General features: G+C 47.9%; 1 protein-coding gene across 28 annotated transcripts in view; it reads right to left on the bottom strand.

Moving 5' to 3' along the window:
- Positions 1 to 27,881, bottom strand: part of PLEKHA6 (pleckstrin homology domain containing A6) — a 133,475-nt gene that overhangs the window by 43,863 nt on the left and 61,731 nt on the right. For 18 of the 28 annotated variants that reach the window (XM_074322121.1, XM_074322119.1, XM_074322122.1 and 15 more), the window contains 2 exons: positions 1,145 to 1,225; positions 364 to 478 (listed from right to left, as the gene is read on the bottom strand). In XM_074322121.1, the coding sequence (XP_074178222.1) occupies positions 364 to 478; positions 1,145 to 1,225 (196 nt within the window). Of the gene's footprint in view, positions 1 to 363; positions 479 to 959; positions 1,117 to 1,144; positions 1,226 to 3,191; positions 3,326 to 27,881 lie in introns of those variants that run through there. The other 10 variants (XM_074322120.1, XM_074322131.1, XM_074322135.1 and 7 more) reach the window with 4 other exon arrangements.

Below are 27,881 nucleotides of genomic sequence, written 5' to 3'. Positions count from 1 at the left end.
CTTTTGCTGTCCCCCTAGATCAGTGGTTCTCAATGAGGGTGGGCACTTTTGTTGCATAGGGGACACGTGACAAGGTCTAGAGACATTTTGGGCTGTCACAAGGTGATGTTACTGGCATCTAGTGGGTAAAGTCCAAGGATGCTGCTGAGTATCTTATAATGAGTAATCCCACACTGCAAAGAATTATCAAGCACAACATACTAATGGGGCTGAGGTTGAAAACCCTTCATCTAGATGTTGGTTTTCCATGAGAGTCTGGTCTGAGCACCTCACCTGCTCTTTGGAGCCTGCAGACACAGCTGCACTGGCTAACACATTTCCTAGGATTCCTGCTTGACAGCCTGCCTTGGGGGCTGGACTCACCCGGACACTGGGCCTCTCTGGAGGGAGCTCGGACACCATGCTGTGGTTGGATATGTCACTGTTGGTGGCTGTGCGTTTCCCAACTGCTTTATTGGACATGTCCAAGGCCGATCTGCTTTCAAGTTGACCAGAAGAAAAGAAAGAGACTAGTCAGAACCAAGAAACAATGGAAACCACCCATCCCTTTCCCACCCTGCCACCCACTGTTCCAGCAACAGCACAAAATTTGATCCCCTAAGTGCCATCAAGAGGTCATCTCAGCTGCTCCCTCAGTTCTTCTGACATTACATGCCAGTAATCCTGGACATTCTCCTTTTTCTTTCCTGTAAATTTATTTTTAAAACCTCGACCCTAAGACTCTGGAACTCTTTTTCCTTCTAATCTAAAAGACACAATAGCCCCATGGATTATGAAAGTCACTTAATTATCTTTTTTTCCTTTCTTTCTTTCATTGAGCCAAGATCCAGAGCAAGTAGAAAATTAGCATTTGACTCTCAGGGTTAGATTCCCTCACCACTCCCCTCAGAGGCCCCTGGGTGACATGCCAACCTCAGACCTGTCTCAGTCCTTTAGCTCAAACTATGGGACACACCAACCTGAGATCTGGTAGATTCTGGGAAAAGTGGACGAGGGTGCCAAGCCAGAGGGTCTCAGAAGCTTCCAGTCCTCAGAACTGAGAAGAGTGACCCTAAATCCCTTTGCTCCCCTTCCCAGCTGCAGTGGCAGTGAGGTGGTGGTAGTTAAGAATGGAAAGGTCAGACAGTAAATGGGGCAAACCTACATTTTCAAGTCAAATTTTTTGTTTTCCTCTGGGACCTGGCCGGTCACTGGGTGTAGAAATGTGTTCCGTTTTTCATTGTGGCTGTGGAGGCAAAAAGGAAAAGAAGTTGTGGTCAAGATGAAGAAAGTAGAGACTCAACCAAAGGGTGGACAGGCCCTGAACAGTGACAGGGACCGTGACCACGTAGGCGCTCGTCCCTCTGTCCTCCAGTGGGATTATTAGAGGCAAAATGGAGGCAAGATGGAGGACTGGGCTGTAGAGGAAGCAAGAGGGAAGACGCCTTTCAGCAGCCAGTGTTAACTACTTACTAGCGCTCGCTGAGGCTGGGCAGGGAGGGGACTCTGACAGCTAAGATCGCCTATGTGGAGGGTTCTCTCCCGAGAAGGCCTGCCAGTGCCCCACATAAAAACTGCTCACTCATTTCTGCCGAAAGAATTCTCTCATGATGTTAGACTCCTTCCTCTCCTGCTCCTATGTTTCATCTCCTTAAATGAAATGAGAGAGCCAGGAACTCCATTCCTGAACTTGGGCTGGGTCCTGTACACACACTTTAAGCCCAGGGTCTCCCCGACTAAGGGGCTACTGGATGTCGCTGAAACCTGAGGAATGGTCAGGCAGTGAGATTAAACGCTGGCTCAACAGTCAGATCTAATTAAGGGATGTGTGGCCGCAGAGTGAGGTGCTGCGAGATCAGCCTGCAGGGGGCACAGACCAGGCGGGGTCTGTGCAGAGGCAGATGGGGAGCAGTACTGTGGAGCTGCCTTTGGAAGTCCTGCTGTGGCTCTTCTGGCTGACTGACGGTCAGGCTAGTTCCCTGGTGGCTCTCTGGGGAGATGGGGAGGAAGAGCAGCAGACAGAGCTTGGAGCGAGTTGGTGCAGTGGGTCTAAGGCACAAATGGCAGCCATTTGAGATGGATTCTGTACACAGGCGACCACCTGGCAAGAAAGTTGTAGGAGATTCAAGCATGCAGCCAGTGGGGGGCTGGAAAAGTGTTAAAGTCCTCTCCATCCACCCTTCTTGAGAGATACTGTGAGAGTCCAGAGCAGGCTGAGTCCACCCCAAGAAGCAGGTGCCCAGACAGAGCCTGCTGAGGCTGCACCAAGGCCGTGGGTCCTAACACCGGCCATGGGAACACTCCCGCAACAGAGCTGCTCAGCTAGTGCCCGAGGAAAGAGATCCGAGCTCGGTCCCTTCAGCTGCACGAGAGAAGTAAAACAACCTTTTGGAGACCCCTTTTCAATAGCCCCAGACACATCCCAGCCCTTGGGATATCTGTTGAAGCTAAAGATAATTTCAAAAGGTATTTTTTCAGCTTCCAAACCAGTCATGTTCAGCTCAAATTCAAAGACATGTAGCAGATAGAAGCACAGCGGGCGGTGGCAACAGCCTCGGGGGAAATCTGGGTTTTGTGACGGGGGCTTGCTGGCCAGGACACTAAATCGGGCCAGTGTCCGCCTACCCTGTCCACTAGTACATGCTTCTCAAACTCCTTCCCTCCCTCCCTCCCTTCCTCCCAGGTCCAACCAGGATGCTCTCCTCCACTTAACCACAGGGGACCTTTGAGGGGAAAGAGCTATTTACAGTTACCCTCGTCCTTGGCTGCACCCGATCTAGGGGTCCAGGGGGGCAAGTGGTCTGTGACAACTAAACTCCTCAAGATGCCAAGGTCTCTTTTTTTTCACAGTGGCACAGAGCACATGCGTGGGGGGGGGGGGGGGGAGAGAGAGAGAGAGAGAGAGAGAGAGATCATATACAGTCTGCTATCAGCCAGCACACATCTTTCAGGGCACAGAGAATTTCTTCCTGCCCCAGCCTTTCCTACCCAGCAACCCCTACAAATGACGTCCTCTCTCCATCCCGCCGCTACCAATTTCAAAATAGCTTCCCCTTGACAAGCACTGCAATGCAGCAACCACTGACCTAACTATTCTTCCTCCTCCAGGTTAGGGCAGGCAGGCCCCTTACTCTGAAGCCCCAGAGCCAAGGAGCTGCCAACACCGCCTGCTCTCACTTCGCTTGGCTTATGTCCATTGAAGAAATCCCTACCTGACCCGGCGATCGGCCCGAAACTTCAACATCGTTTTGGCAGCTCTGTTCGGCAGCCGAGGAGGACCCGCCAGCCACCCTGCTCCTACCATCCCTCTGAGCAGTAAGTCCTCCGGTCCCACGCAGGGCCCTGGTCGAGCTCCAGACACTGCTGGTGCCCCCTCTTCCTGGCTCCAGCATGTGAGAAGGGGTGCCGAGGAGCCCTGGGGGCCTGTGGCTCCCCAGCACTCAGCCAGTCAGAGTGCTGGAGGCCGAATAAAGGAGCAGGGGATGATAATCCTCCCAGTCCACGTCCCCAAAGAGAAAATGCTGAGATGGAGAGACAGGCGTACATGGAACAGGTGTACAACTTCCAGGTCGTCCGACCTCACTGTGCTAAGGACACAGAGCAGCTGGGCGGGTGGAGGAGTCTGGAGCTCCACGCCTATCTGCACGGCAGAAACTCAGCCAGCCGACCCGCGGGGAGACAGACAGTCCTCCCTGCCTCCCGATTCCCAGCCTGCAACACGGGCCTTGGGGCTGAAATCAACTTGCTTCCCAGAGACAGTTGTGATCCCGCGGGCACAAGGTTAAATGAAGCTCCGGATACACTGATGCTGCCGCGCTGCCTGCAAGCTGAGGTTAATTAAGTCTCCTCTCTCCTCTCTCCGCCTGCCCAGCCTTCTTCTGTCTGGACAGGAGCAGAATGAGGGAAGCGTCTCTGCCTCGTTCCCCTACATGCTCCCTTTCGACCAGCCCCAGCTTGTTCGCCCTCTGCTCGCGGTGTCCAGCTGCTGAGGAGCATGACAAGCACATGGGTGCGGGTGTAGTGGAGCCAGGGCTGGTGGCAAGGACTGGCTTCTTTGCTCAGGAGAAATGGAAGGAGAGCTTCCTCCCAAAGCTCGTGAGGAAGAGGGCAGCAAATGGGGCTCAGAGGAGGTCACTGTGTGTTTATTTCTTAAAATCTTCTCAGATGCAATATGATAATTTCCAGCTGGCAGCTGTCAGGTCTGCTCAAGGGCGAGGAGGTCTGCATCGTCACTCATTCCCCTGACCTCTCCAGACACCGAAGATGGTCAAATGTCCCCTCCTAACGTCGTCCATGACCTAGGGTCCTTGGCCTGCCAGGGCCTCGGAAGGTCATCTCTCCCATCCTCCTGCCTCCAGGCAAGCCCACTGGCCCTCCAATCAATCACATTAAGTGCCTTGGTTGTTTGTAAAGTGTTCTAGCAAAGAAGGCTCCAGACCCACTGTTACCTTATACTGCAGAGATGTTCTTTTTGATACCAAATTTCAGTTCTTCTGGCTTTCAAGATTATTCCAGTTTTGTCTTAGGATGACAGACTCCTTTCTGACTAACGTGATTCCTTTTAGCAGTGCCAGGCATTCTGTTGACATCATAGTCTGTTGTTATGGCAATTCTGTGATGTCACAACAGACACTGAAAGGGAGGGGCTAATCTAATTTTTTGGACAGAGGACAGAACTCCATCAGAGAACAATGTAATCAGTGAATGCAAAAGCAAAAGGAGATCATTATTATTTAACCCATGATGAGGCAAACTGCTCAGATATAGCTGGGGTCAAAGCTGCTGATATGTAAGCAACTAATCCTAAATCCAAAAAAAATGTCAATACATTCAGACCTTTAGTGGTACTTTTGCAAACTCTTTGTCCTGGTGACAAGAGGCTTCAGTTTCCAGATGCCACACTCTCCTTGTCCCTAGCCCAGTTATCGAGCCCTGCTATCATGGAGAGCGGTGCCCTCCTCTGACGCACACTTGAGTCTCTGCCTGTGCACAGTAGGGCTCAATAAATATTTGTTGAATGAATGAGTGACTGAACGGACAAAAGAAACTCTCCATGTTCTGATTTAATTTTAGCCATCTGCATCTGGAGTTTCACATTCTATTACCAAGGGCTTCCCTATCTCTGCTCTCTCTTAAAATTAATTACTTCCTCTCGGTGAGAGTAGCTGTTTCGATCCCCTCACCCCCTCACTCAGCTCCCCTGACTGGCTCCCCCTTGAATATATAGTTTGGCTTTGATCCATCCTCATTAGGAGGGGAAGAAAATTAAGCTCATCTGCACAGGAGGAGGGGGTGGAGGTGCAATGGGAAAATGAGTTTTCTTCCTCTAGAAGCAAAAATATCCCCTTTCCCTTCAAGCTGAGCTCAGGGGCCTCCCACAGCCTTTGCTTAAGTTGCAAGTTAAATTACTTCTCCAGTGCCCAGTGAAGACAGCACAAGGGAGTAGGAATGAAGGCTCAAGGGTTTGCCTGCCTGTCAAGAGCCCTGAAATCCTCAGGGCGACGTCCACATACCACACACAGAATGCCTAGCTGGGTTTTCTTTCCTTTGCCACTAAATTGCATAGAATGGGAGGGTGCCATTTTAGTTTAGGCACCAGGAAGAACGTATCTGGTACAGAATATTTAAAAAGGGAAACAAGGAGAGGTGAATGGTTTACTCTCTCTTCTTCCTTTTCTTTCGGGATGTCAGAGGGCCACCATTTCTCAAGGACAAATGGTTATGAATACATCTCCAAATGAACTTCTCAAATGCTACCCAAGAAAAGGGAGAATCTCAGGCAGTAAAGGAGAATTAGGGATGGAGGCAGGCGCATTCCTAAACTTCTGGGATGCTCACTAGGTGTTCACCTTGTCCACTGTACCTACAAAGTTGGCCCCAATGGTAATGCCATCAGCGGAGAGAGAATCGGCAGGACCAGGATTTCAGTCCAAGATTCAACATGAATTAGCACTTTGATTTGACTTCTTTGGCCCTTAGTTTTCTCATGTGCAAATGAGAAGCCTTCTAATTCTATATGGAATAATAGCTGTAAACTTTGAAAATGTGAAATGTTTTATGCATTAGAGATAATGGTTATGATCATTTCGCTTAAAAACAAATCAAGAAATATGCCAGGTGCTGGAACTAGAAAACGAGATCCCACGGTGTCAGGTCAGGCGTAAAAAGCCTGTGTATGGGGCAGGGCAGGAGGGGGCTGGCATTCCAGAAGTGCCAAGACTGATAAATGACAAAGAAAAGGGGCAGCTCCTCTCTGCTTTCAAGGCATTTGTCTCTCCATCTAGTTGGGGCTTTTCTACAGTTCAAGAGACACTCTCAGCTTCTAAGTCCTAGCGATAGATAGCCTCACTGCAGAGTAACCATGTACTGATTCCTCACCAAACATCCTCCCTGAGAATGAGCATCTGTCTGAAGTGATATCTGGCAGGACGCAGTCAAAAGCAGCAAATCCAACCTTCCCGGCCCTCGGCAGACGTGCATATTTGCATGTGCACATACACATGCACACGCACACCCACACTGGGCACCCAGAGCTCCCACTGTGATAAATATTACACAAGTGGAGAAAGGCACTCAACCCTTCCACCCCTGAGCCCCTCTTGGTTATCTGCCGTACACCAAGCTGCTTCATTTCCATAGCTCCTGAGAATCTGCTGACAGAGACTTCGCCCTGGCCAGGCTTCCCCATCCTGAGAACGCTTTGGCTTCTGGCATTACCGCTCATTACATGGAGAGGGGACAGCGAGGTGAGTGGGAAGGAGGGCTGCCTATGGACCACCCCTCCCACTTCCTTCCAGCCAGCAAATTCCAAGCCAAGACTGTCCACACTCCAGGGAGGATTTCTGCTGCCAACAGAGGAGGGGAGAAGTTTGGCTCCTGCTCTCCGCCTCCCCCTCTGGATCTCATCATTATTTTCAAGGCACTTTATCTGCTCAGGCATTCTGTCCCAGTTAAAAACCAGCTCAGTTTACATTTCCAACAACCCTGATGTGCCTGGTTCCTGGAGCTCCCCCAGTCATTCCTAGGAAAAGAACATACACTCCCCCAGCCAGAGCCCCTCTGATGACTATTGTTGCACACAGATAAGAGGCCTAGTGAATTAGGCCATGGTGGCAACTCTAGGTATTTGCATGTGAGAAGAAGCACCTCTAAAGATACAGTCTCCTTTCCGTCTGCTGCCTACAGATCAAAACACCAGTTCTGCAGGCTCAGGGGTGGGGGGGTTCCAGCTGCCAGCCGTGCACTTGTACTTCTCTCCTCTCCTCTCTGTCCTGGCGCCACCCACGTCACAGTAATTTCCCAAATGGCAAAAGGAGGGTATCCTCCCTCAGGCAAGCTTGACTGCCTGAAAATGCTAGGCTTCTGGACTGAGTGTGTAGGAGGTAAGACTCATGCTGCTCGCTTTCCTGCCTGACTCTGCCTGTCTTCACACACACATCTCCACCCCCAGGGCCAAAACACATTTCCTTACCCATGAGGGCCAGTTATGGAATCCTGGGGAAGGTCACCCTGAGCCGGGGCCCCACATCAGATGGAAAGCAGAAGAGCTGGCTCTTGAGCCATGGGATGGAAAGCAAAACTCAGAGGCCAGATCCAGGTTTCCTGCTTTCCATCCTATATGGATATCCTTCCGTCTCACTGTGTTATCTCCGAGCCCCTGCCCTGCGCCTCTAGGCCCCTTTTATTCCTAGACTAGAAGGGAGGAAGCCTGGGAGGACCTATGTACTCTTTAGTCAAGGTAACGGCTCACTGTGTGTGTGTGTGTGTGTGTGTGTGTGTGTGTGTATCTAACTGTCTGTATATGTGTGTATAAATGTGTGTATGTGTGTGTAGTGGTATATGTATGTGTGTGTGTACTGACATGTGAGTGTGTCTATTTGTGTATGTGTGTAAATGTGTGTGTCCATGTGTATGTGATGTGTGTGCAGTGTGTCTATGTGTGTACATGTCCATGTGTATACATGTGTACATGTGTGATATGTATGTATGTGTATAGTCTTTGTATAGTATGTATGTGTATATATATGTATATTGTTATGTGTGATGTGTGCCAATTGTATATCTATTGTGTGCAATGTGTACGTGTACATGTGTAATATGTATGTGTAGTGTATGTCTGTGTGTATATGTCTGTGTATAAATGTGTGTCTGTGTAATATGTGTATTTATGTATGTAGTGTGTATGCATATGTGCATATGTGTAAACGTGTGCATGGGAATGTATGTGGACGGGGGGAATAGAAATCTCTCTCAAGGAACTTCATGGAGAATCCTCATGCTCATCTTCTCCCTGGCGTGGACTATCTTATCTTTAAGCCGATTATTTTACGAATTCCATTTGTATTCTGAGAAATGAAGATCACCAGAATGGGTATTCAGCCCAGCCATGTCAGTTACGAAAACGGGGAACTTCTTCCTTATGGGACGGTAAAGAGCTGCTCTGCCAGGCCGGCCTCTTGAGTGCCCCCACCCCCTTCCCTGGCCAGTGCCGAGGCCCTCCCCATCCTCTGTGATCCAGAGACACCACAGGGCCCTCCAGGAGTCCAGACCAGTGTCCTTCCTGGTGGATAAATTGGTGAATGTCATTCCTAGGACATCCCTTCAAGTGTTAAGAACAGTGGTTCTGGGGCCCAGAGGTTGTTATGGGCAGGATGGAGGCATTTCCCCCTCACACCCTGGCCCAACCTGGAGAACTGGGCCAACCCAGCTTCCTGGGGCTCCTCACACCCCATCCTCCTGCTGTTTTGTTCCCTGCTAAGAGGAAAGGGAAATGAAAGAAGGAGAAAAAGAGGCTGCCTAGGGCTCCAGCTCCATATTTTCCTTTTCTCAACCTTCCCGAGTGGCCCCCAGCTAAGCCAGAAAGAAAGGGGAAGAAGGCCCCAGCCCCCTCACCTCAGCCTCCAAGTTGCTTTCTCTTGACAGTCAGCAATGGCGAAAGAGTCCCAAGAGATAGTGGGGCAGGGCAATAATTAATTACCCCTCCTCCCCCAGCTCTGAGCCCAATCCCAACCCCCTACCCTTCAGAAGCTGAGGCAGCCCAGCTGTCCACACTTCCAGCCTGTGGAAGGTCACTGGAACCAGCTCTTTTCATTCCTAGCTCAGCAAATTTGGGTCTGGTGTCCCACAGAGAGCAGTAACCCCACCCCACAGGAAGGAATTTTACAACGTAAGTGCTTGTATGAAGCTGGGCTGTTGTCCCTCCTTTCACACCCTCAAAAGCTACAAATGATTTCTTGGTTCCTAATCTGGCAATTTGCAAGGGTCAAGCTCTTCTGTGCCTTAGTCTCCTCGTTTTAAGAATGAAATAATGGTAATAAGTGATGTCTTGTTCAGGAAACAACATAAATTTCCCACCAGACTAAACAGCTGAGGAAGAAAGGTGATGGTGCCATCAGGGGTATGGAACTAACGGATAAACCGAACTCACATACATGGTCTCTGGTCCTTGCACTGGGAGGAAGGCAAAGCTCATTTCAGAGTCAGGGAAGCTGAGGTCCACTGCCCCAGCTATAGTGACAGGAGAGACAAGACCAAGTTCCCATCTCCTTCACTGTCCCCAGTCCCATCTACATGCCCAAGCTGAGCTCCTTGTCTCTAGGAAAGAAGAGGAAGAGCTGCATGATTCAGGGTGATTCCAGCTCCATAGCCTGCTGCAAGGACACAGGGATGAAAGCCACAGACCCTCTCACTTATAAGCCCCGTGGGCATAAGTCTGGGGACTCCCTCCTAGACTGGGAGTAACGAGCAAGCAGGGACACATGTGGATTGTGGGAAGTTATGAACCCCTCCTTCGTCAGGACTGGGAAGTCTGGAACTTCCCATATACTTGGGGAGCTTGCCAATGTCTCCAAGGGCAGAAGAATGTCCTGGATTGCTGTCTGCTGTAGGGAGGATCCAAAAGGAGCTTGGGGACAAGGGCCACCAGTGGAACCAGCCAGAAAACAGCTACGCCTGGGGAGAATCCTTGCTGTCGTCCACCTCTGGGGATGGAAGACAATCATCATGACCTCCCCTGACATCCCAGAGCGGAACAGAGGTCTGGAAGGGAAAGGACTTAGGAGAACTTTGGAAGAAAGCTGTCTGATGAAGACAAAGAATGGACCGAAGGAGGAGTCTCTGGGCTCCCCAGTACTTGCCTTTTCCCTTTCGGGGTCTCAGTTTCCACATTTGTGACATGGAGTGCTACCAGGGTTGCTGGGAGGATTGAACAAGATCACATGTTTAAAGCATCTTGGAGAATGCTTGGCACATAACAGTTGCTCAGTAAATGGGTGATGTTATAATCATTAATAAAGGAATAAAATAAAACAAGTAGCACCGTCCCAAATCTGTGTCATCCAATTTAGTAGCTATTAGTCATATGTAGCTATTTACAATTAATTCATTAGAATTAAATAAAAATAAAATTCCAGTTCCTCAGTCACGCCAGCTACATTTCAATAGCTGCAGTGGCTACCATACTGGACAGAGCAATTGTAGCACATTCCATGTAGAACAGCCTCTAAGACAGGGCTGAGCAAGATGTTTGTTTTCTAAGCCACCTTCCAGTTCCAATATTTTTGTGTTTTATGAAATACCTTGCTCCAAACCAGTTTGTCCTTCCATCAGCTATGTGCTCAGTGTCCTCAGGGAATACAAGCACCCTTATAGTCCTCAGCTAAACCAAAAAGAAATGGAACTCTGCTGTCAACAACAATAGCAAAAAAGTTAAAAATCTAAAACCAAATGATCCACTTCAATGTCCAATCAGAATTAATTTGGATAATCCATCATTTTTAAATATATGTATTAAGACCTCTTCTGGGGTTTGAAAATACTGTTATCCACAGCCCTCCTGGGGGCAGGCGGGGACGGGAGGCATTTGGGAAAGATTGTAGTGCAGCTCAAGGAGGTGGGGAGAGAAGAGTGGGAAAAGGGGAAAGAGTTTGGGAGACAGTCTAGAGACACAGGGGACGTGTTCCTCCCTCCTGCCTTCCTTTCCTTCTTGGATTGGCGAACTTCCATCTGAGGCTAGAGGGAAGAAGAGGAAAGAGGTGGTGTGCAAGGTCTTTTGGTCCAGAGCAAGTAGAGCCAGCACAGGGGGAAGAGAGAGAAGCTGCCACCAAGGACAGTGGGCTTAGGAGTCTACCATCCCCCGCACCTGTCCTGTCCCCACCCCAGCCTCCACCCTGACCTGGATGGAGCCTGTGCTAACAAATGGCACACAAAGTAGGTGCCAGTGTGCCCACTGACAACCACGGCTTAGAGAGGAGGGAAGAGCTCAGAGAAATGGAAGAGGTGCTCCAGGCCTAGACCCCAGCCTCAAGTCCAGATGAGGAGAGGAGGAGGCCAGGGAAGGAAAGGAAAGAGGGTGGGGGAGGAAGGAAGGGAATCGGTAAGCGACACGCTGCTTCCTCCCCTGTCCCTCGGCCATGCAGTCGCCTTGAAGGAAGACTGGGCAGGGAAGCCGTGACAAGAAGGTACAGAATGCTTTGGGAGGCCAGCAGAGAGAGGAAAGGGAAAGGGGTGCTCTGCTGGTCCCAGCCAGGACAGAAGCCAGTCTTGGAAAGTGACACGTGAGTAACAGGTGTGTCTGCCTACACCTGTTGGAGCTCATGAACAACTATCCTGCTGCTGCAACTTCTGGCTGGGCCTGGGAATAGCACGGGCTACATAATTCACAAGGCCCAGTGTAAAGTAAAAATGCAGGGCCCCTTCCAAACTGAGAATTTCAGGATGGTGACAGCAGAACAGTGCCCCAAGCCCTTCCATGAAGTCCACGCTGCCTGAGAGTAGTGATTCCTGCGTGCTTTTCCTAGGAGTGAGGACGGAGGTATCTGGTCACATTTATGGCTAACTCTGAACACAAGGCAGAGCACGGCAAGCGGCCCCACTGCTCTCCCTGTCTACCTCCCACTCCTCCTTGGCTCACATGCCCAGAAACTGGGCTGTTTTGCTCCTGCCTTGCGTTGGCTCTCGGGGCTGGCACCTCCCTCTTACTGCGCCTGGTTTCTGTTTGCCTGAGGGCAGCCCAGCCAGAGGAAGCACCATCACAGAATGCCACCTGGATGAGCTTGCCTTCTCTCTCAAGTGTGCCTTCAAGACTGTCATAGGGAGCACTTTGTTCCTACCCAACAGGCCCCTCCAGGGTCACCTACCATCACCATTATGTCACCAAACCTTTTTCCTCCCAAGAAAGAGACAGAAGACAAAAGGGCTCCTGGCTGAGAGGGGTAATCAACATTTCTGCTTTGGAGACTAGTCAGGCTCATTTTTTGTCACATGTGCATGTGTGAGTACACACACACACACACACACACACACACACACAGATTTCGTTAGCTGAGAAAAGTCAGTCTGATCGACCTCCTGCAACAGAGCCAAGGAGCTCTTGTCCCTACTCCCTGCACAAGTCTGTCATGAGAAGGTGCCGGGTCACAGAGCACAAGTGTTTTGGAGGTCGCAGGAATGAGGGACCTGAGTGAGAAGTTGAGGAAAGGGGACAACAAACACCTGAACCCAAGAGATTGGTTCTCTTTCTTCCTGGATTTCAGTTTTGCTCCCAAATGACAACTTTACCTTCTTGATGAGTTAAGAGTTTTCCCCACAACTCTCTGCACCCCCCCCCCACCTCTCCACAAATAAGTGAAAAGGAAAAAAGGCAAGACACTGTTATCCCAGTCTCCTTTGGCTGTGCTCTCTCCACCTTCCTTCTGTGGCCTGGTCCCAGGAAATCAGCTCACGAGAGAGGCCTACGGTGCTTCTGCCCAGAGTTCTGGAGACAATGGCTCAGAGAGGAAGGAAGAGCAGCGGCTGCAGCTTTGTGTACAGGGTGGGCACACAAAAGCATTGTCTCTGCATCAGGACAGACAATGGTTTGTATCCCCGGCTTCTGTGTAGAGTAGCTCACCCCCTTGGATTGAAACAATCCTGAAGGTTTCCTTCTAATAAATAGAAATGATACCGACCTCTGGCCCCGGGCTGAGGATTTGTATCTGGTTGTAACAAAAGCCCACTAGCCCACTCTAGCTGATGGAATAGGTATATCTAGCGTCCCCTAACCTGTTCCAGAGCCACCCAGACAAACACAGTGGACAGATCACCGACCACTCACTTACCTGTGCTCTTCTGTGGTCCCCTCTGCTCTCACCCTGACTCCTTTCACACTCAGGAATAGGGAAAAGGTTTCCCTTTAATACTCACCAGGTCCCTGGTGGGTAGCAATCATTAACAGCCACACATGCTGACTGGTCTTAACCCCTTCAGTGCTGGGCTGCCTCCAGCTGGCTGACAGATTGCCGTGTCCCCTCTTCTCAGCCCTGAGGAAGCGGCGACTCCCACTTTGACGCCATGCACCTGAGTAAAGCCCTGGCTCCCATGTACAGAGGGAGCCCTCTAGTCCCACCCTGGCCGCCCTGCCTGATTGGAGCACACTCACAACCTGAGGCGCTTGACTCTGGCACGATGCCCAATTGGATGAACCCACATTATGAAATATTTGCCTTGTGGGCCAATAGAGGAGCTGGGATCTGGGGGAGGGGATGATATTTTTATTTATTCCTGGAGGAGGGAGAACAAAGGTAGTCATAGCATCTCCAGCCTGGGGACGAGCAGCAGTGGGAAGGCGGCTTCGTGTCAGTGTAAGGGCCTCTAGCTGCTCTGTGGAGGTCCAGTGCACAATCCTTGACGGCGTCTAAGCAATTTCAGCTCCTGGCTGTTTAACTAGAGGGTTGCTTTGCCGTAATAACTGCCCACCTCATTCAGGAGTTTGGAGCATGGAACTAGAAATTGTAATGGAAAGAAGAAAGGAAACACCTTGACAGGCAAAGGATTGCTTGTGTCTGCAAAAACTATGTGGCCACAGGTGGTCGGTCTTCTTCGTATTTCAAAGTAGCAGAAATCTTTTTTGCCTCTTTGTAGGATGCAGATGAAAGGTGGGCAGGAATGAGTAGAGACAGATCCCCTCTTTATCCATTTAAAAATAGACAGCTGATTTGGAGAAATCTAAACCCAGCATAAAAGTATCTACATGTAGGACACATGCAAATCTATGCAGATATGTACGAACGAGCAGCTCCAGGCTCAGAGTAAGTCCTTGCCAAGATTTTTCTAGTTTGAGCAAGAAATCAGGTGGTCTCAAAACCCTGTAACAGAACATCTCACTAGAGCATAAAGATATCAGTAGAGGGAGCATTAAGAGCTCAATAAACACACTTATTGAACATTTACCACCTATAAAGCCTTTAAGCGCAGGCTAGCAGAGATTTTAAACCATGATCATACATATGACAGGATATACAGGAAAATGCAAATGACCTCACTCTACACACCACAATTAATACCCCCTTCTCCTTTCAGGGCTTGTGGGTGATGGGGCTGCTCCACCTCCGACCAGCCTGGGTCTAGTCACTGGCACTTCCTCCTTATCACCGATGGTTCCTGTTTGCCTATCAGCAGTCCAGCCACCGTGGCTCAGGATCCGGGCTTAAACAAGCCAGGGGCCTTATCTTATCTCCTGGGCTGCCTTCCCAGTGGCCTGAGGGCTGATTGGCCCTAGTCTCTTAAAGGGGCTGCACTGCATTGCCACCTGCTTCATTCACCCTCAAGGATACCCCAAAAACCTAGGGGGACATTGCCTGTGGAGGGTGCGATTCACCCTACCACCTCTTCCTCTCACACACTTTGCAGCCATGGCTGACTGCAGGGCTGCTGATGGAATGACTCACTGACTTAAAACAGGGAAAGATGCTGACGTTTTACATGCCATTTTAAATGCTTATCACATCATGCAAATACCACAGACCTCAGTATTTACAGGCTCCTGTTCTGTTAAACTGAATTTTTAAAAGGGGCTCAGGATACAAAGCCAACATTAAAAAAAGTCGCTTGTATCTCTATATACTAGTAGCAAACAATGAAAAATTTAAAAAATTTAAAATATCACAATAGCGTAAAAATATGAAATACTTAGGAATAAATTTTACAAAAGATATGCAAGATCTATACACTAAAAACTATAAAACATTGCTGAGAGAAATTAAATAGAATTCAAATAAAGGGAGAGCTATAGTTTGCACGGACTAGAAGACTCAATATTGGTGAGATATCAATTTCTCCATATTTTTCTATGGATTTATCATAATCCCAAACCAAATCCAAGCAGATTTTTAGTAAAAATTGACAAGCCGATTCTGAAATTCATGTGGAAATTCAAAGGATCTAGAATAAACACAACTTTGAAAAAGAAGAACAAAGCTGGAAGGCAGACTACCTGACTTCAAGACTTATTATAAAGCTACAGTAATCAAGACAATGTGGTGTCAGCTTAAAGGTAAATGTTTAGATAAATGGAACAGAAGAATCCAGCAATAAACACTGCATTTTCAACTGATATTCAACAAAGGTAGAAAGGCAGTTCAGTGGGGGAATGACAGCCTTTTCAATACATGATGCTGGAAAAACGGGAGATCCACGTACCAAAAAAACCAAAAAACCCTTGACCCGATAACATTAAAAAATTAACTCAAAATGGTTTAAGACCTAAATGTAAGAACTAAAACTGCAAGATTTCTGAAGAAAACACAGGAGAAATAGAGTGACTCTGCATTTGGCAAAGATTTCTTACATATGTACCAACAATAAAGAAAAAGTAATAAACTAAACCTCATCAAAATAAAAAACTTGGAGCCGGAAATGTACCAACAATAAAGAAAAAGTAATAAACTGAACCTCATCAAAATAAAAAACTTGGGGCCGGCCCGGTGGCTCAGGTGGTTGCAGCGCTGTGCTACGCCGAGGTCACCTGTTCGATTCCCACATGGGCCAGTGAGCTGCACCTTCTACAGCTAAGATAGTGAACAACAGCTCTCCCTGGAGCTGGGCCGCCGAGAGCAGCCGGAGGTTGGCATGAGCTGCCGTGAGCAGCTGATGGACGACTGACTGCCTCAGCCGAGGGTGGAGGGGGGAGCACAAGGCTCATAACACCAGCATGGGCCAGGTTGCTGTGTCCTACACAACTAGACTGAGAAACAACGGCTTGAATGGAGTGGGGGGTGGGGGGAAGGCGTAAGAAAGGGGGGAAAAATAAATAAAAATAAAAAACTTTGCTCTTCAAAGGATGCTTTAACAAAAAAGAAAGGTAAGCCATAAACTGAGAGAAAAGATTTGCAAAACATGTAACTGACATAAGACTTTTAGCTAGCACATATAAAGAACTCTTACAACTTAATATTAAGATGGCAAACAACACAGTAAAAAACAAACAAAACGGTAAAAGATTTAAACAGACACCCGCCAAAGAAGACAGACGATGTTAAATAAGTGCATGACAAGATACTCAACATCACTGGCCATTAGGCAAACACAAATACAAATGAGGTAACGCTACACACACCTACCAAAATAGCTAAAATGAGACTAACCATACCAAGTGTGACATACCAATGTCGATGACCTGGAACTCAGACCCTGCTGGCGAGAATGGAAATAGGACATCTGCTTTGGAAAATTTGGTAGTTTCTTAAAAAGTTAAACATATATGTAGTTACCAAACAACCCATTGATTCGCTTAGGTATTTACCCAAAAGAAATGAAAGAACACGTCCACACAGAGATTTGTACACAAATGTTCATCGCAACTGCTTTGTAAGACCCCCAAACTGCAGGGGTGGCCAATTAGCTCAGTTGGTTAGAGGACAGTGCTCTTAACAACAAGGTTGCCGGTTCGATCCCCACATGGGCCACTGTGAGCTGTGCCTTACACAACTAAATTGACTTGACTTGGAGCTGATAGGTCCTGGAAAAACACACTTAAAATAAATAATAAAAGTTTTTACAAAAAAAAAAAAAAAATCTAAGCTTGAGAATTAAAAAAATAAAAAGGAAGAAAAGGACCCCAAATTGCAAACACCTGGATATCCATGGACACCAATGTATGTGTCACATCCATATGACAGAAGCTGCCTCCACAATAAAGTGAATTATTGATCTACACAACATAGATGCATCTCAAAATAATTATGCTGAGCAAAAGAAGCCAGTGCCCTCTCCTCAAAAAAGTGTGATTCCATTATACAAAATTCTTTAAAAATGCAAACTAATCTATACTGGCAGAAAGCAGATCAGAGGTTGTAGGGGGATGAGGTGCATGGAGGACTTTCAAAGACGCAGGAAGAAACTTTGGGGGATTGATGGATATACGCGTATGTGCATTATCTTAATTGTGGCTATAGTTTCACAAAATACATCAAGTTTTACCTTTTAAATATATACAGTTTATCATAAATCAATTATACATCAATAAAGCTAAAAAAGGAAAAAAAGTCTTCAGTGGAGAAACTAAAAAAAACTACTCTTGGGCCCCACCCATTATGTTTTATACTGTGATGAAATGTGAGTGAGTGGGTGGCGGGTGGGAAGGGATTCCAGCTTTTCCTCGTGACTTGTTTTAGTCTGACAGAAATGCTGGTTAAAGACGGGGATGGACATGGACCCTGAATCAGCCTGGACTCTTCTCATGGATTTAGGTCAAATAGTGTGGCAGACCTGAATATGGCCTTTATAAAAAATAAAGGATTATTTGCTTTACAACAGAAGGCATGATATCAAGTAAAACCCCACAGTTCACAGGCACTTGCATCATTACCTCCTTTCATTCTTTCACGGTTCTATGAGGCAGGCAGAAAAAAATATTAACAGTTTTGTTTTACCAAAAACATGAAGATTAACGAGGTGAAGGGTCTTGGCTAAGATAACCCAGCTCCTACATCGCAGGCAAGGCTGAACCCTGTGGTTGGTGCAGAACTCTTTCCTGCTAACACTTGACCTGCCCCCATAGACTGGCTAACACCCCTGCCTGTGTCCCTCAGCTCTTGCTCTGTCTCAGAACCATGTGGAACAGGGACTGCACTGGGCAGATGCTCTCGGCCAGCGGCCAGTGACCGACCTGGAAGGGGATCCCAGGATGGATGAAAACAAGGGCAGATCTAGGGTCAGAACAGGTTCAACTACGGAGAACGCTGCAGTGGTAGGACAGGGAAGACTGGTAGACATGAGGGGATCAAGGATCTGACTCGATCACACATTTGATGAGAAAAGAGGGGGGAAAAATCCAACCAAACACCACTCCCAAGGCAGGAAGTCTGGTGGGTGTGGAAGCAGCTGGAGGCTGTTAGAGGGCTCCAGGCCAGAGACTCGGTTGGGTTCCAAGCCTCTGTACCCCTCCTCTGCCTCCTGTTCTCTCTGTCCCTCCTCCTCCCGCTGCCTCCTCTCTGGCTAGGGTGCAAGAACAGTGCTGGCTGGAAGCCCCACCTCTTTCTCCCCCTGTTCTAAGGACAGGACGATGGGGAGAGGAGAAAAGCCACCCTGCAGGGCATGAGGGCACAAAATGTGAGGGGCACCCAAAAACTCAGTAAGCAAGATTAATGATATTTTAATGCAATTGTTTTTGAAATGAAAATTAATGCAAAAAAAATCTGTGATGAATGAAATATTTTCAATAAAGCTGGATCAGTATTACTGAATTTCCCTTTTGTCTGTGACTCCGACATGGCTTTGAGTGGCACTGGTACTGTTCCTCTTTACTGATATTTTGCTCTTCATGAAATTTTTGCACTGACTTTGATTTTTTAAAATATTGCATTAAAATAATGTGGCAGACCTGAATATGGTCTTTATAAAAATAAAGGATTTACTTTATGACAGAAGGGAAAATATCAAGTAAAACCCTTTACAGTTCACAGAGCACTCCCATCATTACCTCATTTCATTCTTTTATGGTCCGATGTCGGAGGCAGAGAAAAAGTTATGTTGGTTACTGAGTTTTTGGCACCCTCTTAAAATTTGAGCCTAGGGAGAGTGCCTCCATCACCTCACCCTGGCCAGCTCTGCTCAGAGATGAGGCGGGGCTAGTGGCAGGGAGACGGGGAGCCTGGACAAGGCCCAGAAAGGACCAGGGAACGTCCTGCACTCATCAAAACCCCTCAGTGCATGAATAACAAAGGAACGCTGAAGAACTCTTCCACATTTAAGGGGAGCAGAGACATGGTCCTGGATTAGATTCTAATGACATTATTAAGGCAGCTCCTGAAATTCAAATATGGACTGTACACTAGATAATAGTATTGTATCAATGTTATGTTTCCTGAATCTGTTAATTGTACTGTGGTTATGTAGAAGAATATCCTTGTTTTTAAAAGGGGGGAAAAAGATGAAGAGAGCCCAGAGGGTGACAGCTGCCTGAGAGCTACAATAAACCAAGTACCCCTCTCTCTCCAGCACTCTCTCCTCCTATCCCAGGAAGTCCCAAGAGGGGACATTAGGAAATGGTGATGGCAAGAATTCTTGTCAGAGACTGGGTATTGGAGGGCTGGTTGGACATTTTTTTTCCTGAAACAAGAATTAACCTTGAATTCCTAAATCACTCCTCACCCTCCCAGGAAAACTTAACAATTGGCACAGGAAAGAAAAGGAAATTAACACCTACCTAAGCCATGAGACTAGCAAATTCTCTGCTTAACCTCCAGAGATAGGTGCTGCTGTCCTGGACTGATGGAGAAGAAACCTGAGCGGTCAGGGAAGTAGCCCAAGGCTATACAGTTAGGAAGTGCGAGAAGTGGGATTAGAGCCCAGGACACAGTCCAAAGTCGGCTCTCTTCTCACTTCATGTTAGTTGTGCAACTTGAAATTCCCTTCTCATGCATCATCGTACAAGCTAATCTTTTGGTTTATTTTTGCTGAATTGAATCTGCATTGGCCTTGAGATTTTTGGCTCAGGAGTCAGACTGCCCCAGTTTAAATCCTGGCTCCACCAGTTACTACCTAAGGGGTTTGGATGAGTGATTTAACCTTTCTGTGCTTTCATTCCTCGATCTATAAAAAGGGATAATATAAGCACCTGCTTCATGGGTTTTGCACAGGATTTAATGAGAAGATGCACGTAGAGATTTTAAGGGACTGGCGCCTAGTAAATGTTCAATAAATGCCAGTAATAATTATTATCTGCCTGCCTCTGCTTTGGACTGTTCACTCAGGACGGGAAGCAATGTCCTGATATTGACTATTAAACCCCTCTGCATTTTGACATGGGAAGATGGATGTTTAATAATTGCTCCTAAAGAAGTTGTCCATCAAGATGGCACTGAGATTCCTAAACATAGTTTGCAATGCGTTTAAGCCACCACCCACCTCCTTTTCCTGGGGAGCCAGAATAATCAGCACCTAAGAAGTTCAAGCAGGAGGGAGATCTGCCCCTAGCACACTTTGAACTGGAGTTTTTTTCTGTGTGCCATCACACTTGGAAATTAAAAAGCAAGTCAGTTCTAGGGGTTGCATCACTGGGCAGAGGGCATTAACTGAGAAGACCGACGTTCTAGTGCTTACGCTGCACCCACCCAGTTGTATAACACGGGCAAGTACTTGCCCATTGGGGCCCACTGGACATGAGACAGAGACTCACCTAGCCCCTAAAGTGAATGACAGCACAAAAGGGGCCACTGAGTCCTGAGTAATGCAGGTTCTTCAGGAAAGCCCCTCTCGAAGGCTAATTTCCCACCTGGAGGCCTCTGCCCATTTTAGAGGTTTGGATTCATCTGGGGAGGACCCAAAAGTACGAGAAGGAAAAACCCCAGCAGATTATGTTGTAGGGTACTGAAGAGGGGTAGGCCAAGGGCAGGATGGTCAAAGGTCAAGCAGCAGTCAGACTTAGCCAAGATGGTCCTTCTGTGACAAAGGCGGAGCTGGAGCAGAACAATTTTCTAACTATAAACAGAAACTCAAGATGCCCCAAACCACACACAGTCATGACACAGAAGGTACCAGGGGAGTGTGTATAGAGGAAAGGGCTGTGAGAAGTGGCAGTGAGGGACAGAGGGAAGGTGAGTGGATGCTGGGACTTGTGGATGCAGGCACAGAGCCAGGCTTTGTGGGGCCTGCACCTTGTACAATTTGGGGGGAACCTCATTAAGAAAAAAGATTACAAATATAAATCACATAGGGCCTTGGAAGGGGCGGTGCAGGTGAAGGAGCCTTAAGCTAAGCTGCTTGCTTCACAGTGAGCTAGCCCCCACGCCTGTTGGTATCCCTGAACACCGGTGCACACTTACACACCTGCATGTGTCTGGGCCCCCTTGCCCCTGCCTCAGCACTATTTCTCTTTCCCTTCACACAGTGCTTTGCCTGACCTGATTTGTCTTGATGGCAGAGAACACGAATTAGAGCCCCCACAACTTGGAATTCAATTCCTCCCCGCTCAGTGCAATGGATGTTTGGCTTTTGCACCACTCCCCGAGCCCCCTCCAATGAGCGACACCATGACCATCACCACCAGGGCCCAATCAATCCCTGCCCACACCATGCACTTTGCTGTGCGTAGCCCCGCCTTCCCGAAAGGGCATTATAGGGGCCCTCCAATCTGCCAGAAGGGGTGAAATCGCAGCTCCCCACCACCGCCACCGCCGCCTGGCCCCTTGCATTCCAGCCCTGCGCCCAGAATTTGACCTTCTCTGTGGCTGGCTGCAGATGTGTTCTGTGTTACAGAAATAGCTGGGCTCCTGGGCCTGTGCACATCCTCCATTCCCTCCACTCAGAGACACCCCCACCTTCCAGGCTCCAGGGGAGTCAGGCAAGATCAGAGGGAAGTGCTCCGTTCTCCATTCCCCTCCCACACACCCGGCACATAACAGAGCCAAATGGGGCCTGCCTCCCCACCCCTCCTTCCAGCCCCAGGACTTCGGCTCCATGTCTGCCACTACAGTGAGTGGAATAGGCCTGAAAAAGGTATACAGAAAAAAGGGGTAGAGCACCATGAAGAGATTATAAAACCTGACCCTTCAATTTGTCTGTTCTCTTCTCTGGGGTTTGTTCGGATGAAGGCAGCAGCCAACTCAAACCCCTGTCTTCTCATGCAAGGGGACGATTCCATAGTCACTGATTGGATCCTAACCTAAACAGGACAGTGGGCCTGGTAGCCCTCAGGAGCCCAAGACGGAATCAGGGGAAACAAATTCAATTACATTATGAATGACTGAATTCAGAAACAGTGATGAGCTTTTGCATATTGACTCCCCAGTATCCAGTGGAACAATACAATCTTGCGTGGAAGACTTTACTAAAAGGATAGAATTTTACCTATGGGCAAGGCAGGGGCCTAAATGGCCTTCCAGGTTCAGGTCACATGCCTTTTCTGCCCACAGGGAGTGGCAATGACACCACAGCCATGCCCTGGGCTCCTTTAGTCACACTACCTGCCACCTACGAGGCCTTGCCCATCGCCATGATCAGGAGGGAAAAGAACTGAACAAGCGAGGTCAGGGGTGTTTAAACTCTCCACACCAAACTCCTCTAGGCTTGGAGGTCTAAGAAGGGCTAATGTGTGACAGAAAGTACCCACCCCTTTCTAGAAACTGCCCCACCCCGAAGTCACAGTGGTAACAGCCATGTTCCTAAGCCTTGACCCCACTGTCTTGGTGACAGGGGTAGCTGTCTGATCACAGCTCAGCCAAACCCCTTGCTGGGGATGAGAACTTGGACTGAGAGAGAAGAGAGATCCATCCTCTTCAGGTGACTCGCATACTACGAGGGAGTTGCTAGAGGCCATCTCTTCTACCCTGTGGACTGACTACGAAGTCGAGAGACATCTACAGTGAGAGCCAAGACCGAAGCCAACACATGGAGAGGAGCAAAATAACAAGACCACACTTGAGGCATTCGGCTTCTTGGTTCTAGCTTGGTCCTGTATTCCAGCCATTTCTTTGACCCTTACAATAAAACCCCCTTTGGGGCTTAAGCTGCTATGACTAGTTTCAGTAACACGTACTCAGAAGTCCTAACTATACCAGGAAGAGGGACAAGATGACCAGAATGACTTCTGGGGGACCCAATGCCTCATCAACTCTGCATGGCTGGTTGTCATGAGGAAGAAAAGAAAGGTGAAAAGAAGAAGAAGGAAAAGGCCTGGGAGGTTTGCCCAAGGGCAGCAGAAAACAGTTCTGGGAGACCCAGTTTACTACTATCCAGTTTAGGAAAGCTCCTAGATTTTTAGGAAGGAGCTGGCAACAGGAGAAATGAGCCTATCTAGGTGAGCTAAGATCCCTAATGAAGGTGACAGGTGAGCACTGCTGATGGACAGGCTTGGGGAGTTCTGAGCCAACAAGCTGACAGAGCTTTGAGACATGTACCACAGGACAGCCATGATTCTGGGGAATAAAAAATGTTGTGTTCTTCCTCTTGTACTTTCTAAAGCAAATGTGGGTCTTTTGTTGCCTTGGAGCCTCTGCGTTCTCAGGCCCAGGGGTTCCAATCAGCCCCTCAGGTCTTCTTTAGAAAAACCTAATTCCCTGACAATAATTTCATGAGCTAATAGTCCCTTTAAGAATATTTTCCCCCATCTGTTCTCTAGTTGGCTGGAGCAGATGTTCCTTGTTGCTATGGCAACTAACCTACCACCCTTCCTAATGGGTCTCTTCCTAGTGAAGGACACAGCACAGGCCACTCTGCTCTGCTGCTTCGAGTTCACTGACAGCAGGTTTTTCACCACACAGGACGACCATGGACACATGGGCCTGGATGTTATGAGTTCAAATCTTTCATGACCTAGAGATGACCCAGAAATGGCAGTCACCATCTGACCACACTTAGAAGGCAGGGGAGAGGGATTATCTATGCCATTGCCCAGATAACAGACCAATGTCCATCTCTCCAATAAAGTGTTAAAAGCACATAATGTATCTTTAGCAGATTGAATTAGCACTTCCCTTGACCTTTCTCCACATCACTGGTGAAGACCAGTGAGACCCTCTAATTGAATTCTCCTTATTTCAACATCATTATCTGGGGTTGATGACCCTTGCAGACAGTCCTTCTCTCAAGACTGGTCCTACTCAAAGAACGACTTCTGTAGCCAGCAATGGGTGGGGCAGCAGGAAACACTGCGCATTCCACTGGCTCTTCATAGGCGGTGGGGTGTGAGGGGGTTCCCACTGCAGATGAAGCTTCTCTCACTAAACCCAACTTGACCCCAATGTTCTTGGCTCTCACAGCCCCCACAAAGCCAGCTGGATTCTTTTTGAAGCCACAAAGCTGACTGAACTTTAGCTTTCTTTCTTCTGTGCCTTTAGCCTACTGGGATCCCAGAAGGCAATGTATAAATAAATGAAACCGCTCAGATGTACAGAAAGTACCTCCCTAATTAGAGCTCCCCACCCCCACCCTTGACTCTCCTTCACTCACTCCTAGAGGTAAAGTGTGCCAAACCTCCGACTAAGAAGCCTGGCTCTGGAGGCAACAGGCCTGGACTGTAATCACATTTACTGGCTGAATGGCATTAAGCAACTTACCGACCCTGTCTGAGCCCTAGCTTCCTCACCTGTGAAACGGGAATGCTAATTCCACCTGATAGGATTTTAGGTGGCAGTGCAGAGCTGCAGGGCCTTAATCCACAAACATCTCCAAAGCCACAAACATCTGAAAATTGAAAGCTTTTTTCTAAGTCAACTGGTGGCAGAACCCAGTCTGACTTGACCATAGCAGCAAAGCATGACCCAAACTGACACGAGACTCTTCACAGCCTTTAATTTATCCCACTTATGTGACTCTTTAGGTAGGTCTTGCTGCAGAAATATTAACATATTTGATTTGGGAGCTGCTCCAGACCCTGCTGGAGGTTTTATGTAATACACAGCATGTATATCATGTTCCCATTCTGAAACCCACAAGCCCCAAAGGTTTCCGAGGACGAGCTGTAGAGCTGTGTCTGCTACTCCTCCAGCCCCTGAAGACAGGGGTTTCAGGAGAACCACCGGACTTATTCAAACTAAAGATGTTGACAGCCACTCGAGGCACTTGCCTCAGCACAATTTGGATCTCCCCTGGGTCCCTGCAGCCTGGAGCCAGCTCCCTGGAATGCAAGCTGGCATGGGGCAGGGGAGAGTACCCTAAGACCAGCCCAGCAACCCTTAAGGATCTACTGCTTTTCTACCAGAACAGAGCTGGCAGAGGACGTGCATTGTTGTTACTAGGTTGGACTTCAGGCATAGACATGCCTGAAGATTCCTAGCATACATGCCTCCCCACTCCCCGCCTCCTTGGGCTTCCAGCCCTGTCCCCACACCCCCACAGCTTCCTACTACCTACTCCCTAAAGGTGTTCCCAGGAAATAAACGACTGAGCCTCGGTGAATGCACATGGGTGGAAGGGCCAAAGTTTGTGGGGAATCGGGCTGAAGCAAGGAAAAGATGCTGAGTGTGAAGGTGATGAAGATGGGCTGCTCTGGGGTGAGAAAAATCACATCCAATACACACACAGTGGAACAGGTTTAGCGTGTTTCACCTGATGTGTTTTATGGCCCCAGGAGGCTTTTAAAATGGGAAAGCAGCCCTGGCCAATAACCATGAGCAACATTGGGCAATTGCTATCCTCAGATCTCTTGGCTCTAGACATACATTTTAGGATCTTATTGATGACTGTTAGGGACTTGAGCCAATCTGAGGCACAGGCATTCAAGTGGGCTTCTCAGTTCTGACCCTGGATCTGCTGTCCAGAGAATACCTGTCTCATCTTGCCCCCTCCAGCGACTTTTCCAACAGACATGCAATTCCGAAAGAGATAGCAGACTCTCCTTCTCTTGGAGCAGTAAGGTCCACCTGAAGTTCTAAGAAAGGCCCTACTCTCTGCCTCTGAAAACTGAGGCATGCGGAGTTAAACAAATAGGGTGGTGGCAATAAAATTTAACTCCCTCATTTTGCAGGTGAGGTATCTGAAGCCCAGAGAGGGACTGAGTTGCCCAAGATCATTCAGCCAGTTGAAGGCAAAGGTCGCCCTAGCGTCCAGATCCCACTTTCCATAGCCTCACCATGACAAGGATGGGGCCATCTCTAAGGTCCCAATCATGTCTTTGTTGACCTTTACCATCAGAAAAGGCCACGCTAAATGGTATCTTCTGCCCTCTTGGCTTGAACATCTCAGAAGAGATCCTACCTCCAAAAATTTAGCTGTGCTCCCTAGCTCTGTGTCCCTAATCTATCCAAACTTAGGACAAAATTCTCATGAAAGCCTCCTTGGGGAAAGCCACCATCACTGGTGACCAGAGATAAGCTAAGAGACCACTGCCTTGTCACGATCATTCACTACCCCAAACCTCCAGATGGACTGTGGCAGAGATCTTTAATCGGCACTTTTGGATCCTTTCTCACTTTGTCTTTCCTGCTCGCCTGGTTTGAACAGGTCCCCGGTGCCTGTCATCAGTCACAGGTTTAGGCTTTTCCATAGCACTGTTCTTAAGGGACGTGCTGCTATACTGACCCCTCACCACCCAGAAACCTTTTGGAGAGAAGCCCATGCACTTGAGCTTGGCCTTCCTTATCAGAGCCCAGGCCCCCGTTTCCTTTACTGGTAGTAGTTTGTCCTGCTTCTCTGTCTGCCCCAAGAAAGCTTAAAGGTCTGCTACCTAATCTCCCAAATTTAACAACATAAATCAAATCTCAAGTGTTTTCCTAGACTAGGAGGGCTCTTGTTTCAGACCATGAAAACGGGGTGGAAAATCAGAAAATTCTCTTACAAAGAAGCTCCTGGGAATCTGCTTTCAGAAAAAGGGTCCTAGAATGAATCTCAAAAAGAGCATCTAGTTCTATCTCTAGGGTGATTTCAAACTAATTTTCCCCTAAACAATTTCTCTCCTACAAGTCTGCACACATGTGCACACCCAACAATGTGTCTCAGGTCGGCAGCTTGGGATTCCCACATATTTGTTGCTATTCAGGCCCGACTCCTCAGAAGGTAAAAGACTCAGACACTCTAATGCCTCCGGGAGACTCCAGATTTAGAAAAGCTCCAGTCGTATTCTTGAGAGCTCAGGAAGATCCACCATTTCAAAAACTGATAACAAGATTTTTAAATGCCCTGACTCTTGACCATCTAGTAACAAAGGTGTTTCCAAATGATTACCACCTAGACAGCAAGACCCCAAATGTAAAATGTACCTCATGCTGCTCCATAATCCAATCCACAAGTCCCCTCCATCTTTCCAAGGACAGGAGATGACTTCCACCATTCCCGAAAGATAACGATAGGACTAGGACTAGGCAAGGCCTGATTTGGAGCCCCTCAGAGAAGGGGGAGTCTCAGACCTTAATAAAGGGGAACAGGAAGTGAGAGCATATCCCTTTGCCAGTGCCCTCGTCCTGGAGGTAGGAACCTCCCACAACATGGGGAAACCAAGCCTCATTGTGAGTTTATCCTGGTCCAAGGACCCACAGGGAAATAACAGTGGAGATTAGATCAGAATCCAAGTTTTATGGAACCTGCCCCAAAGAGCCCTGATTTACCAGGGAGGTTCTCATCTGTCTGGAGAAAGTCCTGCCTGGAGGCAAGAATTTTGGATTTCATGAACTAGTTACATTTCAAAAAATTAAATTTAAGAAACCACTAAAAGATTGCCAGTATTTTGCCAAATAAGGACATTTTAAAAGGCCAACTACCCTCTACTCTCACCATCAGCTCAAGAAAAGATTAAGAAAGCCATAACCTCAGAATAAATATTTGAGTACATCTCCTGCCCCCAAAAGAAATCCTTTAAACTGAATACATTTTGCTTAAAAAAAAAAAAAAAAAAAAAATTCAGTAGGTTTTCCTTATTTTTCTCATTTCACCTCAGACTGGTGAAAACTTGATAATCACTGGGCCAGCTGACCTCTCCATGTCCCTTTTAGCTTAAGCCTAGAAATGAAGCGAAAGACTAAGCATTGGGGATTGGGGCCTTTCCAGGACATCTGGGCTGGACAAATGTGGACGAGAAGGGGAAATCAAGAAGCATACACTATTCTTTGCTTACGTGAATGCACTCTGTCAACTACAAAGAACTGAACAAATGTTGGTTGTTATTTTAGAAATACAGTGTTCTGTGAGCATCTACCTCCACTTGGAGCTTCCCA

This window comes from Rhinolophus sinicus, linkage group LG17 (genome assembly GCF_036562045.2).
Source record: "Rhinolophus sinicus isolate RSC01 linkage group LG17, ASM3656204v1, whole genome shotgun sequence".
NCBI classification, from domain to species: Eukaryota; Metazoa; Chordata; class Mammalia; order Chiroptera; family Rhinolophidae; genus Rhinolophus; species Rhinolophus sinicus.
The sequence above is the reverse complement of the archived record's forward strand: the minus strand, read 5'-3'. Positions and strand labels throughout refer to the sequence as shown.